We start from the raw sequence: 19526 nt of genomic DNA, 5'->3' as shown, positions 1-19526 counted from the left end.
CACCTTCATAATTTGTAGTACAGTTACACTGTTTTATTTCATGTGAAATATCTCGGTTATTTGTAATTTTTTAGAGAAAATTGTGTTTAGGTAAAACAAAGCCAAAATCATTTACTACATTTTGACGTTTGAACGAACCTTCTACCTGTCATAGTAATCAAGTTAGAAGCTGTCACTGACACCTTATTCAATATTTCTAGTACAGTTACACTGTTGTATTTCATGTAAAATATCTCGGTTATTTGTAATTTTTGAAAGAAAATTGTATTTAGGTAAAGCAAAGCCAAAATCATTTACTACATTTTGACGTTTGAACGAACCTTCTACCTGTCATAGTAATCAGGTTAGAAGCTGTCACTGACACCTTATTCAATATTTCTAGTACAGTTACACTGTTTTATTTCATGTAAAATATCTCGGTTATTTGTAATTTTTTAAAGAAAATTGTATTGAGGTAAAACAAAGCCAAAATCATGTGCTACATTTTGACGTTTGTCCGACTTCTAGCTGTCATAATAACCAAGTTAGCAAATGTCAAATAAGGACCCCTGTCATCTTAAAAGAAACAGAAAATAAATGACAGTTTGGGGATTTTTTTATTATCACAGGGTAGTTTAGAGAAAAAAAACAATTATTTTTTCCAAAAACAACTACTCTGTGTTCTTCACTGTGCATACTTGGCATTACCGGCAATTTTTTTTATTTTGATTGAGGAAATCGAGTTGACAGATGTAGCAACCCTGCTGCGAACAGACCTAGGCGGCAAGCAGAGCGTTTTTGACGTCACAATGACGTAATTTGACAGTTGGTCAATTTATGATTTTCCCAAATTACGTCATCGTGACGTCAAAAAAGCTCTGCTCGCTCCATGGAGCGTGAAAACGAATGTCCAGCTAGATATGGTACAGTGTGGCCCACTGTGTAGATCCGGCAACGCTGTTCAATGCGCAAAACATACGAAAAACGTTCAACCGTCTGGCATGTAATTATAAAACAGCTGATTCTGACAACGAGTATTTCTTTTGACGTTGAGCTCTGGCATTTTTGTCAACAAATACCCCGATTTTGCCCAAGAGAAATTTACCAAAATTGTGCCAATGGCCGGGCCATCGGTAATAAATCCCTTGACGTACATCGTGAACAGACAATACAGTGATGGTTTAGTGATAAAAAATCGAATTTTCAAAGAAAGACTGGCCAAAGCAAAAAATTTCTATAGGAAGGACTTGGTCGCTCATTATGGGTGTGTGAATGCCATTGAATTTTCTGAAGAAGGTGAATTATTGGTTTCAGGTAAGTGGATTACGTGATTTTTCAATGTTTCTCCTTTCCTGTTTGGGGCTTCAAACTGGAAAAATCAATTTTTGGCCTGGTTTTTAAGAAGCATTTTAAGAAACACCATCATCAGTCAAAAGTCTAGAAGAAAATGGTTGCCATATCATGGAAAATCTATTTTAATTATTTCTATTTAACATATTTCATTAAGTTTGTCTGCTCTACTGTTTCCACTACAGGACAAACAAAATAACATTAGTAACAACAATATTAAACTTACCACAAAGTTGCTATAGTAAACAAGTGTAATTTTTTGCTTTATGTGAAGTTTCTACATATTAGATAATAGTTTGTCATGATATTAATGAATTTGCTACTTCATAATCATGTTATTAAAGGGTTTGTCAAGTGTAACAGGTGTTTAGATACCTAAAACATAATTTTCTCTGAATTTCCTCAGCACTGATGATGATTTATCAGTCATTTGTTCCATTGATGATGACTTTTTCTGATAAATAATTACACAGTTAAAAAGAAAACTGTTATCACAAAAAATGGTAAAATTGCAAATGGTCATGACATTTGGTTCAATTGACTAGTGTTTTTTTGATTATTTTTTACCAGAGATTTTGTCCTTCTGTTCGTTCTGTGTTTCTAGCAGTTTAAACTTTGGCACTGCTTTTCTCCCTGACTGTATCAAATTTTGTACTGTTTTTTCACATTATTAGATAGAAAATTTAATGAGGATTCCAAAAATGTGCTTAAAACAGTCATCTTCTCACTCTAAGTGGGTTTTGTCAGAGATTTTCTCCTTGACTGTTCTTTCAACTGTGTTTCTTGCAGTTCAAAGTTTGGCACTGCTTTTCTCCCTGACTGTACCAAACTTTGTAGTGTTTTTTTAGGTTATTGAATTGGAAATTGAATGAGAATTCCAAAAATGTGCTTAAAATAGTAATTTTCTCACTCCAAGTGGGATTTGTCAGCAATTTTGTCTTTGACTGTTCTTGCAAACTGTCTTTCTAGCAGTTCAAACTTTGACACTACTTTTCTCCCTGACTGTATCAAATTTTGTAGTGTTTTTTCACATTATTAGATAGAAAATTTAATGAGGATTCCAAAAATGTGCTTAAAACAGTCATCTTCTCACTCTAAGTGGGTTTTGTCAGAGATTTTCTCCTTAACTGTTCTTTCAACTGTGTTTCTTGCAGTTTAAACTTTGGCATTGCTTTTCTCTGACTGTAAAAAATTGTATAGTATTTTTTCAGTTTATTGAATAGGAAATTTAATGAGGATTCTAAAAATGTACTTAAAATAGCCAATTTTTAAGTCCAAGTGGGTTGTACAGGCAAGTTTGTCCCTGACTGTTCTTTCAAACTGTATTTCTGACAGTTTAAACTTTGACACTGCTTTTCTCCCTGACTGTACCAAGTTTTTTAGCATTTTTTTAGGTGACTGGATAGGAAATTTAATGCAGATTTCAAAAATGTGCTTGAAACAGTCATTTTCTTACTCCAAGTGGTTTTTACAGGGAATTTTGTGCCTGACTGTTCTTTCAAACTGTGTTTTTGACACTTCAAATTTTGACATTGCTTTTATTTCTGACTGTACCAAATTTTATACAGTTTTTTTCCGGTTATTGGATGGGAAATTTAATGAAGATTCTAAAAATGTACTTAAAACAGTCAATTTTTAAGTCCAAGTGGATTTTTTCAGGCAAGTTTATCCGTGACTGTTTTTTCAAACTTTGTTTCTGACAGTTTAAACTTTGACTCTGCTTTTCTCCCTGACTGTACCAAGTTTTTTAGCATTTTTTCAGGTGACTGTATAGGAAATTTAATGCAGATTTCAAAAATGTCCCTAAAACAGTAATTTTCTTACTTCAAGTGGGTTTTACAGGGAATTTTGTGCCTGACTGTTTTTTCAAACTGTGTTTTTGGCAGTTCAAATTTTGACATTGCTTTTCTCTCTGACTGTACCAAATTTTATAACCTTTTTTCAACTTATTGAAAAGGAAATTTAATGAGGATTCTAAAAATGCACTTAAAATAGCCAATTTTTAAGTCCAAGTGGGTTGTACAGGCAAGTTTGTCCCTGACTGTTCTTTCAAACTGTATTTCTGATAGTTTAAACTTTGACAACGCTTTTCTTCCTGACTGTACCAAGTTTTTTAGCATTTTTTTAGGTGACTGGATAGAAAATTTAATGCAGATTTAAAAAATGTGACTAAAACAGTCATTTTCTTACTCCAAGTGGGTTTTACAGGGAATTTTGTGCCTGACTGTTCCTTCAAACTGTCTTTTTGGCAGTTCAAATTTTGACATTGCTTTTCTTTCTTACTGTACCAAATTTTACACTGTTTTTCCAGGTTATTGAATAGGAAATTTAATGAGGATTCTAAAAATATACTTAAAACAGCCAATTTTTAAGCCCAAGCGGGTTTTACAGCCAAGTTTGTCCCTGACTGTTCTTTCATACTGTATTTCTGACAGTTTAAACTTTGATACTGCTTTTCTCTCTGACTGTACCAAGTTTTTTAGCATTTTTTCAAGTGATTGGATAAGAAATTTAATGCAGATTTCAAAAATGTGCTTGAAACAGTTATTTTCTTACTCCAAGTGGTTTTTACAGGGAATTTCGTGCCTGACTGTTCTTTCAAACTGTGTTTTTGGCAGTTCAAATTTTGACATTGCTTTTCTCTCTGACTTTAAAAAATTGTATAGTATTTTTTCAGTTTATTGAATAGGAAATTTAATGAGGATTCTAAAAATGTACTTAAAACAGCCAATTTTTAAGCCCAAGCGGGTTTTACAGCCAAGTTTGTCCCTGACTGTTCTTTCATACTGTATTTCTGACAGTTTAAACTTTGATACTGCTTTTCTCCCTGACTGTACCAAGTTTTTTAGCATTTTTTCAGGTGACTGGATAGGAAATTTAATGCAGATTTCAAAAATGTGCTTAAAACAGTCATTTTCTTACGCCAAGTGGGTTTTACAGGGAATTTTGTGCCTGACTGTTCTTTCAAACTGTGTTTTTGACAGTTCAAATTTTGTCATTGCTTTTCTCTCTGACTGTACCAAATTTTATAACCTTTTTTCAACTTATTGAAAAGGAAATTTAATGAGGATTCTAAAAATGCACTTAAAATAGCCAATTTTTAAGTCCAAGTGGGTTGTACAGGCAAGTTTGTCCCTGACTGTTCTTTCAAACTGTATTTCTGATAGTTTAAACTTTGACAACGCTTTTCTCCCTGACTGTACCAAGTTTTTTAGCATTTTTTTAGGTGACTGGATAGGAAATTTAATGCAGATTTCAAAAATGTGCTTGAAACAGTCATTTTCTTACTCCAAGTGGGTTTTACAGGGAATTTTGTGCCTGACTGTTCTTTCAACCTGTCTTTTTGGCAGTTCAAATTTTGACATTGCTTTTCTCTCTGACTGTACCAAATTTTATAGTGTTTTTTCGGGTTATTGAATAGGAATATTAATGGGGATTCTAAAAATGTACTTAAAACAGCCAGTTTTTAAGTCCAAGTGGGTTTTTCCAGCCAAGTTTGTCCTTGACTGTTTTTTCAAATTGCATTTCTGACAGTTTAAACTTTAACACTGCTTTTCTCCCTGACTGTACCAAGTTTTTTAGCATTCTTTCAGGTGACTGTATAGGAAATTTAATGCAGATTTCAAAAATGTGCTAAAAACAGTCATTTTCTTACCTCAAGTGGGTTTTACAGGGAATTTTGTGCCTGACTGTTTTTTCAAACTGTGTTTTTGGCAGTTCAAATTTTGACATTGCTTTTCTCTCTGACTTTAAAAAATTGTATAGTATTTTTTCAGTTTATTGAATAGGAAATTTAATGAGGATTCTAAAAATGTACTTAAAACAGCCAATTTTTAAGCCCAAGCGGGTTTTACAGCCAAGTTTGTCCCTGACTGTTCTTTCATACTGTATTTCTGACAGTTTAAACTTTGATACTGCTTTTCTCCCTGACTGTACCAAGTTTTTTAGCATTTTTTCAGGTGACTGGATAGGAAATTTAATGCAGATTTCAAAAATGTGCTTAAAACAGTCATTTTCTTACGCCAAGTGGGTTTTACAGGGAATTTTGTGCCTGACTGTTCTTTCAAACTGTGTTTTTGACAGTTCAAATTTTGTCATTGCTTTTCTCTCTGACTGTACCAAATTTTATAACCTTTTTTCAACTTATTGAAAAGGAAATTTAATGAGGATTCTAAAAATGCACTTAAAATAGCCAATTTTTAAGTCCAAGTGGGTTGTACAGGCAAGTTTGTCCCTGACTGTTCTTTCAAACTGTATTTCTGATAGTTTAAACTTTGACAACGCTTTTCTCCCTGACTGTACCAAGTTTTTTAGCATTTTTTCAGGTGACTGGATAAGAAATTTAATGCAGATTTCAAAAATGTGCTTGAAACAGTTATTTTCTTACTCCAAGTGGTTTTTACAGGGAATTTCGTGCCTGACTGTTCTTTCAAACTGTGTTTTTGGCAGAAAAAGATTTCTTCTAAAAATCTCTTCTTCTAGCGCGTTTATAGTATATTATGTAACCTCGTAGGAAGAGTAACACATTCTCTAAAAACGGAATTCTTTAAATGATTAGTCAAAATCGTGTTTCGAATTTCGATAGTATTCATTACCAGAAATTTCTCAAAAGCAGTAAACGAAATTCTGAAGCAAAGTGTTAATAGAATGTGACAGTACTAATTGCCACTGACAGCTTTTGATCATATTCTGTACACGTTCCTCTCGGCAACTTCCATTTTTCGTTTCAAGGATTCCGCTTTTGTTGTTTAAAAACGTGTGAAGCAGACAATCCTCGACCGATTTCAATTTTACCCTCTTTACTGTAGAAAAGTACTTTGGTTTATTGCATTTTTGTTACCAACCATGAAGACATTTTTAAACTAAAACATGATTTATAGTGAACAGGTAAAAACCTAAAATTCACACCTTTTTCGGTTTATTGCCAGGTGGGTGTTTTTGCCATATAGTTCCAAGAAACAGAAGAATTTAAAGTGTTTGCAATCTTAGACTTTTTGGGACGGCTGACCTATTTACCAACAAAACTACAAGAAGCTTAATAAAATTTGTATGTAATATGTTTTACTTTGTATTAATTGTAATTACATTCTTAAAACTAGTTTAACGAATATTTTAACGTAAATGGGATGGTTGAAACAATATATTATAGTTGTATGAGCGATAAATTATTGTCCAACTAGATTCAGTTTACAAATTAGAGCTAAATCTTTTTACCGTTTTGTTTTTTTGAACACCCTGTATATTTTCATTGTTTTACGATTAAAATCTAGTTAAAGAGCAGTTTAAGAAGAACATTTTAAGCTTTTTACAGTTGTTAAAATCCCAAAAAAGGCGGACATACAAAATTTTCAAAATTTTTTGCAATTTCCCAAAAAATGTCGATTATCTCGGAAACGGTTAGAGTTACGGAAATTTTGCAAAGAATCAAAAATGATAATAATCACCTTCTGCGTCCAATGGACTAGGTTTACACCTACTTAGAGCCGGATTAACGCGGTCACAATTGGCAGTGAATTACTTTCAAATTTAACTGTTTTTGTTTTGTTTTTTGAACACCCTGTATATTTTCATGGTCTTGCGATTAAAAGCTAGTTAAAGAGCAGTTCGAGACGAACATTTTAAGCTTTTTATGGTTGTTGAAACCCCAAAAATAGCGGACATACAAAATTTTCAAAATTTCAAAAAAAAAAAACGATTATCTCGGAAACGGTTAGAGTTACGGAAATTTTGCAAGTAATCAAAAATGATATGAATCACTTTCTGCGTTCAAAGGACTAGGTTTACACCTACTTAGAGCCGGATGAACGCGGTCACAATTGGCAAAGAATTACTTTCAAATTTAACTGTTTTTGTTTTGTTTTTTGAACACCCTGTATATTTTCATGGTGTTACGATTAAAACCTAGTTAAAGAGCAGTTTACGACGAACATTTTAAGCTTTTTACAGTTGTTGAAACTCCAAAAATGGCGGACATACAAAATTTTCAAAATTTTTTGCAATTTCCCAAAAAATGTCGATTATCTCGGAAACGGTTAGAGTTACGAAAATTTTGCAAAGAATCAAAAATGATAATAATCACCTTCTGCGTCCAATGGACTAGGTTTACACCTACTTAGAGCCGGATGAACGCGGTCACAATTGGCAGTGAATTACTTTCAAATTTAACTGTTTTTGTTTTGTTTTTTGAACACCCTGTATATTTTCATGGTCTTGCGATTAAAAGCTAGTTAAAGAGCAGTTCGAGACGAACATTTTAAGCTTTTTATGGTTGTTGAAACCCCAAAAATAGCGGACATACAAAATTTTCAAAATTTCAAAAAAAAAAAACGATTATCTCGGAAACGGTTAGAGTTACGGAAATTTTGCAAGTAATCAAAAATGATATGAATCACTTTCTGCGTTCAAAGGACTAGGTTTACACCTACTTAGAGCCGGATGAACGCGGTCACAATTGGCAAAGAATTACTTTCAAATTTAACTGTTTTTGTTTTGTTTTTTGAACACCCTGTATATTTTCATGGTGTTACGATTAAAACCTAGTTAAAGAGCAGTTTACGACGAACATTTTAAGCTTTTTACAGTTGTTGAAACTCCAAAAATGGCGGACATACAAAATTTTTAAAATTTTCTGCAATTTCCCAAAAAATGTCGATTATCTCGGAAACGGTTAGAGTTACGGAAATTTTGCAAAGAATCAAAAATGATAATAATCACCTTCTGCGTCCAATGGACTAGGTTTACACCTACTTAGAGCCGGATTAACGCGGTCACAATTGGCAGTGAATTACTTTCAAATTTAACTGTTTTTGTTTTGTTTTTTGAACACCCTGTATATGTTCATGGTCTTGCGATTAAAAGCTAGTTAAAGAGCAGTTCAAGACGAACATTTTAAGCTTTTTATGGTTGTTGAAACCCCAAAAATAGCGGACATACAAAATCTTCAAAATTTCAAAAAAAAAAAACGATTATCTCGGAAACGGTTAGAGTTACGGAAATTTTGCAAGTAATCAAAAATGATATGAATCACTTTCTGCGTTCAAAGGACTAGGTTTACACCTACTTAGAGCCGGATGAACGCAGTCACAATTGGCAGAGAATTACTTTCAAATTTAACTGTTTTTGTTTTGTTTTTTGAACACCTTGTATATTTTCATGGTGTTACGATTAAAACCTAGTTAAAGAGCAGTTTAAGACGAACATTTTAAGCTTTTTACAGTTGTTAAAATCCCAAAAAAGGCGGACATACAAAATTTTCAAAATTTTCTGCAATTTCCCAAAAAATGTCGATTATCTCGGAAACGGTTAGAGTTACGGAAATTTTGCAAAGAATCAAAAATGATAATAATCACCTTCTGCGTCCAATGGACTAGGTTTACACCTACTTAGAGCCGGATGAACGCGGTCACAATTGGCAAAGAATTACTTTCAAATTTAACTGTTTTTGTTTTGTTTTTTGAACACCCTGTATATTTTCATGGTGTTACGATTAAAACCTAGTTAAAGAGCAGTTTAAGACGAACATTTTAAGCTTTTTACAGTTGTTGAAACTCCAAAAATGGCGGACATACAAAATTTTTAAAATTTTCTGCAATTTCCCAAAAAATGTCGATTATCTCGAAAACGGTTAGAGTTACGGAAATTTTGCAAGTAATCAAAAATGATATGAATCACTTTCTGCGTTCAAAGGACTAGGTTTACACCTACTTAGAGCCGGATGAACGCAGTCACAATTGGCAGAGAATTACTTTCAAATTTAACTATTTTTGTTTTGTTTTTTGAACACCCTGTATATTTTCATGGTCTTGCGATTAAAAGCTAGTTAAAGAGCAGTTCAAGACGAACATTTTAAGCTTTTTATGGTTGTTGAAACCCCAAAAATAGCGGACATTCAAAATTTTCAAAATTTCAAAAAAAAAAACGATTATCTCGGAAACGGTTAGAGTTACGGAAATTTTGCAAGTAATCAAAAATGATATGAATCACTTTCTGCGTTCAAAGGACTAGGTTTACACCTACTTAGAGCCGGATGAACGCGGTCACAATTGGCAAAGAATTACTTTCAAATTTAACTATTTTTGTTTTGTTTTTTGAACACCCTGTATATTTTCATGGTGTTACGATTAAAACCTAGTTAAAGAGCAGTTTAAGACGAACATTTTAAGCTTTTTACAGTTGTTGAAACTCCAAAAATGGCGGACATACAAAATTTTTAAAATTTTCTGCAATTTCCCAAAAAATGTCGATTATCTCGGAAACGGTTAGAGTTACGGAAATTTTGCAAAGAATCAAAAATGATAATAATCACCTTCTGCGTCCAATGGACTAGGTTTACACCTACTTAGAGCCGGATTAACGCGGTCACAATTGGCAGTGAATTACTTTCAAATTTAACTGTTTTTGTTTTGTTTTTTGAACACCCTGTATATTTTCATGGTGTTACGATTAAAACCTAGTTAAAGAGCAGTTTAAGACGAACATTTTAAGCTTTTTACAGTTGTTGAAACTCCAAAAATGGCGGACATACAAAATTTTTAAAATTTTCTGCAATTTTCCAAAAAATGTCGATTATCTCGAAAACGGTTAGAGTTACGGAAATTTTGCAAGTAATCAAAAATGATATGAATCACTTTCTGCGTTCAAAGGACTAGGTTTACACCTACTTAGAGCCGGATGAACGCAGTCACAATTGGCAGAGAATTACTTTCAAATTTAACTGTTTTTGTTTTGTTTTTTGAACACCCTGTATATTTTTATCGTCTTACGATTAAAACCTAGTTAAAGAGCAGTTTAAGACGAACATTTTAAGCTTTTTACAGTTGTTGAAACTCCAAAAATGGCGGACATACAAAATTTTTAAAATTTTCTGCAATTTCCCAAAAAATGTCGATTATCTCGGAAACGGTTAGAGTTACGGAAATTTTGCAAGTAATCAAAAATGATATGAATCACTTTCTGCGTTCAAAGGACTAGGTTTACACCTACTTAGAGCCGGATGAACGCGGTCACAATTGGCAAAGAATTACTTTCAAATTTAACTGTTTTTGTTTTGTTTTTTGAACACCCTGTATATTTTCATGGTGTTACGATTAAAACCTAGTTAAAGAGCTGTTTAAGACGAACATTTTAAGCTTTTTACAGTTGTTGAAACCCCAAAAATAGCGGACATAAAAAATTTTCAAAATTTCTAAAAAAAAAACGATTATCTCGGTAACGGTTAGAGTTACAGAAATTTTGCAAAGAATCAAAAATGTTAAGAATTACTTTCTGCGCCCAGTGGACTAGGTTTTCACTTACTTAGAACCGAATAAACGCGGTCACAACTGGCAGAGCGTTATTTTCAATTTTGACTATTTTTTTGACACCCTGTATATGTTTAATCGTCTTATAGTTAGCACGAAGTGAAAGAGCAGTTCAAGACGAACATTTTGAGCTTTTTACAGTCGCTGAAACCCTAAAAAGGCGAAAATATGAAATTTTCAAAATGTCGATGCAGTTTAAAAAAAGTAAAAAAGTCGAATATCTCGGAAACGGTTATAGTTACGGAAATTTTTCAAGGGACCAAAAATGTCAAGAATTACTTTCTGGCTCCAATGGACTTAAGTTTACACCTACTTAGAAACGATGAACGCCAAGGTGAACGCGGTCACAACTGGCTGAGTAACACTGAGTGTTACTTTCAAATTTGACTATTTTTTTGACACCCTGTATATTTTCAATCGTCTGGCAGTTAGCACAAAGTGAAAGAGCAGTTCAAGGCGAACATTTTGAGTTTTTTACAGTTTCTGAAACCCCAAAAATGGCGGAGATACAAAATTTCCAAAAAAAGTCAAATAGTCGAATGTCTCGAAATCGGATAGAGTTAAGGAAATTTTGCAAAGAACCAAAAATGTTAAAAAAAGTTACAAAGCCAATAAATGTATAACACATAACGAAATTCACACAAATTAGTGCTCAATAAAATGTTCTGTAATGGTACTTTTTAATCAATCCATCCTAAATTTGTTCTTAAAACTGTTGTTTTCATACCATAGCCAAATAATGATAATTTTAGTTTAGGTAAATGTGAGAATATTTACTATTCCCTTTGGAACCAAAAAAATATCTGATTTTGATTGTACATAGATCTATTTTTTCTCTATATTCTTTATATGACAATTTCCAGTATTCCAGTTCTATTGATGTCCTAGTTTGATGAGCATAATGTACTGTATGTGTTTTCCATATTTCTCATTATTTTAAGACACATTACAATTTTCTACTTTTTCATAAAAACCATTAAAATTGGACACTTTTTGAATTGATTTGAACTTTTCTGAAAAGCCCAAATAAGAGCATCATATTTGACTTCTAAAAGATCTAAGCTGTTGGAAATTTTTCTAAAATTAAAGATTTTTCTGTCTGTACGTTTTCAAGGTGGCGATGATCGAAGAGTGCTGTTATGGAATGTGGCTGAAGCAGTTTTCGACACCACAGTGGCCTCTGGCGTCCCCATTTTGGACCCCGAAGGAAAATCCAGCTCCAAAACCCCCGTGTCGATGAAAAGAACCCACAACAGCAACATATTCTGTGTGGCCTTTGACTCTAAAAATGAGCGGATTTTTTCGGGTGGCAACGACGATCAAGTTATCATCCATGAAATTTATTCGTAAGTTAAATTTTGCTAATAGAAGATCAGTTGTATAGGTTGAGATTAAATTCAATCTCGAGTGTCTACTAGAAAATTAGCTGTGAAATCTTGTAGTTAAACTTTAGGTTGACATTTAGATGAACCTGTAAAACTGGCACTTAATTTGAGTTTTTTGCTCTATCCCAAAAGTGTCTTCACATTTTGTTAATTGAGATATTTACTATACTTTAATTAATATAACTATACTAATACTCAACTAGTTCCAATATTAGACGTCATGTTTGAGTATCTTAGAAGACAAACTTTAGATTTTTTTTGTTTTTCAGAACTTCCTCTCAATCCAAGACATGCTCCTCCTCTAGGTTTCTAGCTTCCACTCCCTTCCATCTTTCTTTTTCCTGGGAGCTTCCACTTAAATATTTTCTTCGACTATCCTCAACAAATGCCCAAACCATTTGAGTCCCCATGATCGTTTCTGGAGCATCCATATTATTCCTTATGTTCTCATTTGTTTCTCTTGAGCCTTGATGTTCTGGCACTTCTTCTCATGTAGTCCATCTCAACTGGCGTTAGTCTTCTCTTTAGGTCTGCATTTAATGTCCACACCTCCGAACCATAACCGATTCAACCATTGTCATTGCCATTCTCCGACCCCGCTTGATTCCACTTCAAAAGTGGGCTTGGAGGAATTGGAAGAGGAGATTTCACTCTTCCTTCAGGAGATCTGCTCATCGTAGAAGCGTAGCAAATACTTTGCACACTGCTACGGATGGGACCCATAAGGATCTCTTAAAAGCTGTGATTAAGCTCATGGATGAGTTGAGACATGCTGTTTCATTTAATGGCACTGTTATGGAGCAAGTAAAGCTGATATGAAGATATCATATAATTCAAAAAGGGACTGCATTTCTATGAGCTCCTGAATTGAAGCACTGGATAGAGTGAACTGTCCCACTTAAAGCACTCTAATAGAGAACGTAAACCAGAACACTGAACGCCATTATGGTGGGACTTGTCTGGATAAAGCACTGTGTATTTCGTTATTATCCTCTTCTTTCACTTTTTTATATAACACTATGCTGATAAAGTTTACAATAAATTGTTGAAAACTACTGGCTGCAATCCTATAATTTTTCTTTTATCGGTTGCTCGTTGTGACTCACCTATTTTAGCCTCTTTCCTGTTTAAAATAACAATAGCCTTACCGTACAGAGTAGTCTATTGTTTCGGTTATCTCGTTCACTTGAAGGTGCTTGATGCTATTAAAACTAAACATTATTTATTTTTTTAGGGGGAATGCCTTAACAGTAATACCTCACAGAAAACCGGTGTACGGTTTAACTGTTAATCCACAAAAAGACGATATAATCGCCACTGCTGGCGAAGACGGAAGACTGCTGCTCTACGATATTAGAGAAGCTCCGAATCAAGGTGATTGCACAAGATAGTTGCCATAATTTCTAACAGGGGTCAGAAAATAAAATCTCACTAAAATATACCATCAAAGTCATATAACATATAAGTTTGTTCCATTATTATCAAGGTTTTAAGGTTCAGGATGTCCAACATCAGCATTTTAATCAAAATAGTAATTTTTAGTCTGTCAGAACTTGTCAGCTAGAGAATTGTAGTGCTCTTTGCGTCACTGGTTAGGTAAAAGTCAAATATTTGTCCTAAAGTTTGATTTTTTACAATATCTCAAGTTTTTGCTAGAATTTTCATTACAATATCTCAACAAATTTTAAAGAAATTAGTGAATAAGTAATATTTTTTTAAATATTTTGAAGACGAAACTTAATTGAATATTGGGTTATACAGGGCGGTCCAGTTTTAAATGTCAATGATCCACTATCCCATAGTCCATCAAAAAATAAGTTGACATGCTTTATGTCATTTTGCTGAAAAACGTTTCCTAAGGAAGATACACTCCTCCAAAAATTAGTTTAAAAAATCGTTTTTTTTTGCTACAACTGTCAGACGGTTTTTGGAGCAATTTTGATTATGTGATGTGAATGACGTTTGTAAAACTTGTTAAGTGACGTAGATACATGTCTTAAATCCTTCGATTTGTGCAAGATAAGCGTTCTAACACAAAATAATGTTTGAGCAAGGGTCGATAGCATGTTATGAGTGAAATGAGTGGGAAATCAGTGGTTCTCAAACAGTTTTTGACATTTTAGCTTACAGGAAACCATCAGACTGTCACCAGTGGTTCTTAAATTGTCTTAAATCCCTCGATTTGTGCAAGATAAGCGTTCTTACACCAAATAAGGTTTAGGCAAGGGTCCATAGCATGTTATGAGTGAAATGAGTGGGAAATCAGTGATTCTCAAACCGTTTTTGACATTTTAGATTGTAGGAACCACCAGACTGTCACCAGTGGTTCTCAAATTCACTTAAATCCTTCGATTTGTGCAAGATAAGCGTTCTAACACAAAATAATGTTTGAGCAAGGGTCGATAGCATGTTTTGAGTGAAATGAGTGGGAAATCAGTGGTTCTCAAACAGTTTTTGACATTTTAGCTTACAGGAAACCATCAGACTGTCACCAGTGGTTCTTAAATTGTCTTAAATCCCTCGATTTGTGCAAGATAAGCGTTCTTACACCAAATAAGGTTTAGGCAAGGGTCCATAGCATGTTATGAGTGAAATGAGTGGGAAATCAGTGATTCTCCAACAGTTTTTGACATTTTAGATTGTAGGGAACCACCAGACTGTCACCAGTGGTTCTCAAATTCACTTAAATCCTTCGATTTGTGCAAGATAAGCGTTCTAACACAAAATAATGTTTGAGCAAGGGTCGATAGCATGTTTTGAGTGAAATGAGTGGGAAATCAGTGGTTCTCAAACAGTTTTTGACATTTTAGCTTCCAAGAAACCATCAGACTGTCACCAGTGGTTCTTAAATTGTCTTAAATCCCTCGATTTGTGCAAGATAAGCGTTCTTACACCAAATAAGGTTTAGGCAAGGGTCCATAGCATGTTATGAGTGAAATGAGTGGGAAATCACTGATTCTCAAACAGTTTTTGACATTTTAGATTGTAGGGAACCACCAGACTGTCACCAGTGGTTCTTAAATTGTTTTAAATCCTTCGATTTGTACAAGATAAGCGTTCTAACACAAAATAATGTTTGAGCAAGGGTCGATAGCATGTTATGAGTGAAATGAGTGGGAAATCAGTGGTTCTCAAACCGTTTTTGACATTTTAGCTTACAGGAAACCATCAGACTGTCACCAGTGGTTCTTAAATTGTCTTAAATCCCTCCATTTGTGCAAGATAAGCGTTCTTACACCAAATAAGGTTTAGGCAAGGGTCCATAGCATGTTATGAGTGAAATGAGTGGGAAATCAGTGACTCTCAAACAGTTTTTGACATTTTAGATTGTAGGAACCACCAGACTGTCACCAGTGGTTCTCAAATTCACTTAAATCCTTCGATTTGTGCAAGATAAGCGTTCTAACACAAAATAATGTTTGAGCAAGGGTCGATAGCATGTTTTGAGTGAAATGAGTGGGAAATCAGTGGTTCTCAAACAGTTTTTGACATTTTAGCTTCCAAGAAACCATCAGACTGTCACCAGTGGTTCTTAAATTGTCTTAAATCCCTCGATTTGTGCAAGATAAGCGTTCTAACACCAAATAAGGCTTAGGCAAGGGTCCATAGCATGTTATGAGTGAAATGAGTGGGAAATCAGTGATTCTCAAACAGTTTTTGACATTTGAGCTTACAGGAAACCACCAGACTGTCACCAGTGGTTCTTAAATTGTCTTAAATCCCTCGATTTGTGCAAGATAAGCGTTCTAACACAAAATAATGTTTGAGCAAGGGTCCATAGCATGTTTTGAGTGAAATGAGTGGGAAATCAGTGGTTCTCAAACAGTTTTTGACATTTTAGCTTACAGGAAACCAACAGGCTGTCACCAGTGGTTCTCAAATTCACTTAAATCCCTCGATTTGTGCAAGATAAGCGTTCTAACACAAAATAAGGTTTAAGCAAGGGTCCATAGCATGTTTTGAGTGAAATGAGTGGGAAATCAGTGGTTCTCAAACAGTTTTTGACATTTTAGCTTACAGGAAACCAACAGGCTGTCACCAGTGGTTCTCAAATTCACTTAAATCCTTCGATTTGTACAAGATAAGCGTTCTAACACAAAATAATGTTTAAGCAAGGGTCCATAGCATGTTTTGAGTGAAATGAGTGGGAAATCAGTGGTTCTCAAACAGTTTTTGACATTTTAGCTTACAGGAAACCAACAGGCTGTCACCAGTGGTTCTCAAATTCACTTAAATCCTTCGATTTGTACAAGATAAGCGTTCTAACACAAAATAATGTTTAAGCAAGGGTCCATAGCATGTTTTGAGTGAAATGAGTGGGAAATCAGTGGTTCTCAAACAGTTTTTGACATTTTAGCTTACAGGAAACCAACAGGCTGTCACCAGTGGTTCTCAAATTCACTTAAATCCCTCGATTTGTGCAAGATAAGCGTTCTAACACAAAATAATGTTTAAGCAAGGGTCCATAGCATGTTTTGAGTGAAATGAGTGGGAAATCAGTGGTTCTCAAACAGTTTTTGACATTTTAGCTTACAGGAAACCAACAGGCTGTCACCAGTGGTTCTCAAATTCACTTAAATCCCTCGATTTGTGCAAGATAAGTGTTCTTACACCAAATAAGGTTTAGGCAAGGGTTCATACCATGTTATGAGTGAAATGAGTGGGAAATCAGTGGTTTTCAAACACTTTTTGACATTTTAGCTTACAGGAAACCACCAGACTGTCACCAGTTGTTCTTAAATTGTCTTAAATCTCTCGATTTGTGCAAGATAAGCGTTCTTACACCAAATAAGGTTTAGTCAAGGGTCCATAGCATGTTATGAGTGAAATGAGTCGGAAATCGGTGGTTCTCAAACAGTTTTTGACATTTTAGCTTACGGGAAACCAACAGGCTGTCACCAGTGGTTCTCAAATTCACTTAAATCCTTCGATTTGTACAAGATAAGCGTTCTAACACAAAATAATGTTTAAGCAAGGGTCCATAGCATGTTTTGAGTGAAATGAGTGGGAAATCAGTGGTTCTCAAACAGTTTTTGACATTTTAGCTTACAGGAAACCAACAGGCTGTCACCAGTGGTTCTCAAATTCACTTAAATCCCTCGATTTGTGCAAGATAAGCGTTCTAACACAAAATAATGTTTAAGCAAGGGTCCATAGCATGTTTTGAGTGAAATGAGTGGGAAATCAGTGGTTCTCAAACAGTTTTTGACATTTTAGCTTACAGGAAACCAACAGGCTGTCACCAGTGGTTCTCAAATTCACTTAAATCCTTCGATTTGTACAAGATAAGCGTTCTAACACAAAATAATGTTTAAGCAAGGGTCCATAGCATGTTTTGAGTGAAATGAGTGGGAAATCAGTGGTTCTCAAACAGTTTTTGACATTTTAGCTTACAGGAAACCAACAGGCTGTCACCAGTGGTTCTCAAATTCACTTAAATCCCTCGATTTGTGCAAGATAAGTGTTCTTACACCAAATAAGGTTTAGGCAAGGGTTCATACCATGTTATGAGTGAAATGAGTGGGAAATCAGTGGTTTTCAAACACTTTTTGACATTTTAGCTTACAGGAAACCACCAGACTGTCACCAGTTGTTCTTAAATTGTCTTAAATCTCTCGATTTGTGCAAGATAAGCGTTCTTACACCAAATAAGGTTTAGTCAAGGGTCCATAGCATGTTTTGAGTGAAATGAGTGGGAAATCAGTGGTTCTCAAACAGTTTTTGACATTTTAGCTTACAGGAAACCAACAGGCTGTCACCAGTGGTTCTCAAATTCACTTAAATCCCTCGATTTGTGCAAGATAAGCGTTCTAACACAAAATAATGTTTAAGCAAGGGTCCATAGCATGTTTTGAGTGAAATGAGTGGGAAATCAGTGGTTCTCAAACAGTTTTTGACATTTTAGCTTACAGGAAACCAACAGGCTGTCACCAGTGGTTCTCAAATTCACTTAAATCCTTCGATTTGTACAAGATAAGCGTTCTAACACAAAATAATGTTTAAGCAAGGGTCCATAGCATGTTTTGAGTGAAATGAGTGGGAAATCAGTGGTTCTCAAACAGTTTTTGACATTTTAGCTTACAGGAAACCACCAGACTGTCACCAGTGGTTCTCAAATTCACTTAAATCCCTCGATTTGTGCAAGATAAGTGTTCTTACACCAAATAAGGTTTAGGCAAGGGTTCATACCATGTTATGAGTGAAATGAGTGGGAAATCAGTGGTTTTCAAACACTTTTTGACATTTTAGCTTACAGGAAACCACCAGACTGTCACCAGTTGTTCTTAAATTGTCTTAAATCTCTCGATTTGTGCAAGATAAGCGTTCTTACACCAAATAAGGTTTAGTCAAGGGTCCATAGCATGTTATGAGTGAAATGAGTCGGAAATCGGTGGTTCTCAAACAGTTTTTGACATTTTAGCTTACGGGAAACCACCAGACTGTCACCAGTGGTTTTCAAATTGTCTTAAATCCTTCGATTTGTACAAGATAAGCGTTCTAACACAAAATAATGTTTAGGCAAGGGTCCATAGCATGTTATGAGTGAAATGAGTGGGAAATCAGTGATTCTCAAACAGTTTTTGACATTTTAGATTGTAGGGAACCACCAGACTGTCACCAGTGGTTTTCAAATTGTCTTAAATCCTTCGATTTGTACAAGATAAGCGTTCTAACACAAAATAATGTTTAAGCAAGGGTCCATAGCATGTTATGAGTGAAATGAGTCGGAAATCGGTGGTTCTCAAACAGTTTTTGACATTTTAGCTTACAGGAAACCACCAGACTGTCACCAGTGGTTCTTAAATTGTCTTAAATCCCTCGATTTGTGCAAGATAAGCGTTCTAACACAAAATAATGTTTAAGCAAGGGTCCATAGCATGTTTTGAGTGAAATGAGTGGGAAATCAGTGGTTCTCAAACAGTTTTTGACATTTTAGCTTACAGGAAACCATCAGACTGTCACCAGTGGTTCTTAAATTGTCTTAAATCCCTCGATTTGTGCAACATAAGCATTCTAACACCAAATAAGGTTTAGGCAAGGGTTCATAGCATGTTATGAGTGAAATGAGTGGGAAATCAGTGGTTTTCAAACACTTTTGACATTTTATATTGCAGGGAAACGAGCAGACTGTCACCAGTGGTTCTTAAATTACTCGATTTGTGCTAAATAAGCGTTCTAACACAAAATGAAGATGTTAATTTTTTCACTCTATTTTCTATGCTGACATGGATATTTCCCAAAAGTTTTTAAATTTCTTTGTTCAATTTAAAGAAAGATCGATGTATCTCTTGTAAAACTTTGATTCAATTCTTTGAAAAATTCAATAAAAACTTTCCAATACAAATTATAAGTAATAAGTATTACTTATTTTAATAGACATTTTTTAAGTAATAAGTCCAGGTACTTCATTTAAAATATACTAGTTACTTTTGAACAAGTATTCCATTTTTAGAAGTATTTCAGTAAACTACTTATTACTTTACTTCAAGTAAATTTTTGCTACTAAGTAATA

At 34.4% G+C, this 19526-nt stretch overlaps 1 protein-coding gene across 2 annotated transcripts in view; it reads left to right on the top strand.

Moving 5' to 3' along the window:
* The first annotated feature begins 994 nt into the window (after positions 1 to 994).
* The window catches only part of LOC145724024 (uncharacterized), a 39204-nt gene continuing 20672 nt past the window's right edge, over positions 995 to 19526 (top strand). The window contains exons 1-3 of one of the 2 annotated variants that reach the window (XM_081972088.1): positions 995 to 1293; positions 11743 to 11974; positions 13248 to 13387. In XM_081972088.1, coding sequence (XP_081828214.1) covers positions 1098 to 1293; positions 11743 to 11974; positions 13248 to 13387 — 568 coding nt within the window. In that variant the 5' untranslated portion in view covers positions 995 to 1097. The remainder of the gene's footprint in view (positions 1294 to 11742; positions 11975 to 13247; positions 13388 to 19526) is intronic. The other variant, XM_081972087.1, reaches the window with a different exon arrangement.

The sequence above is a fragment of the Ips typographus genome, linkage group LG2 (genome assembly GCF_016097725.1).
Source record: "Ips typographus isolate SLU linkage group LG2, UJ_Ityp_2.0, whole genome shotgun sequence".
NCBI lineage: Eukaryota > Metazoa > Arthropoda > Insecta > Coleoptera > Curculionidae > Ips > Ips typographus.
Note: the sequence above shows the minus strand (reverse complement) of the source record. Positions and strands in the feature narration are given on the sequence as shown.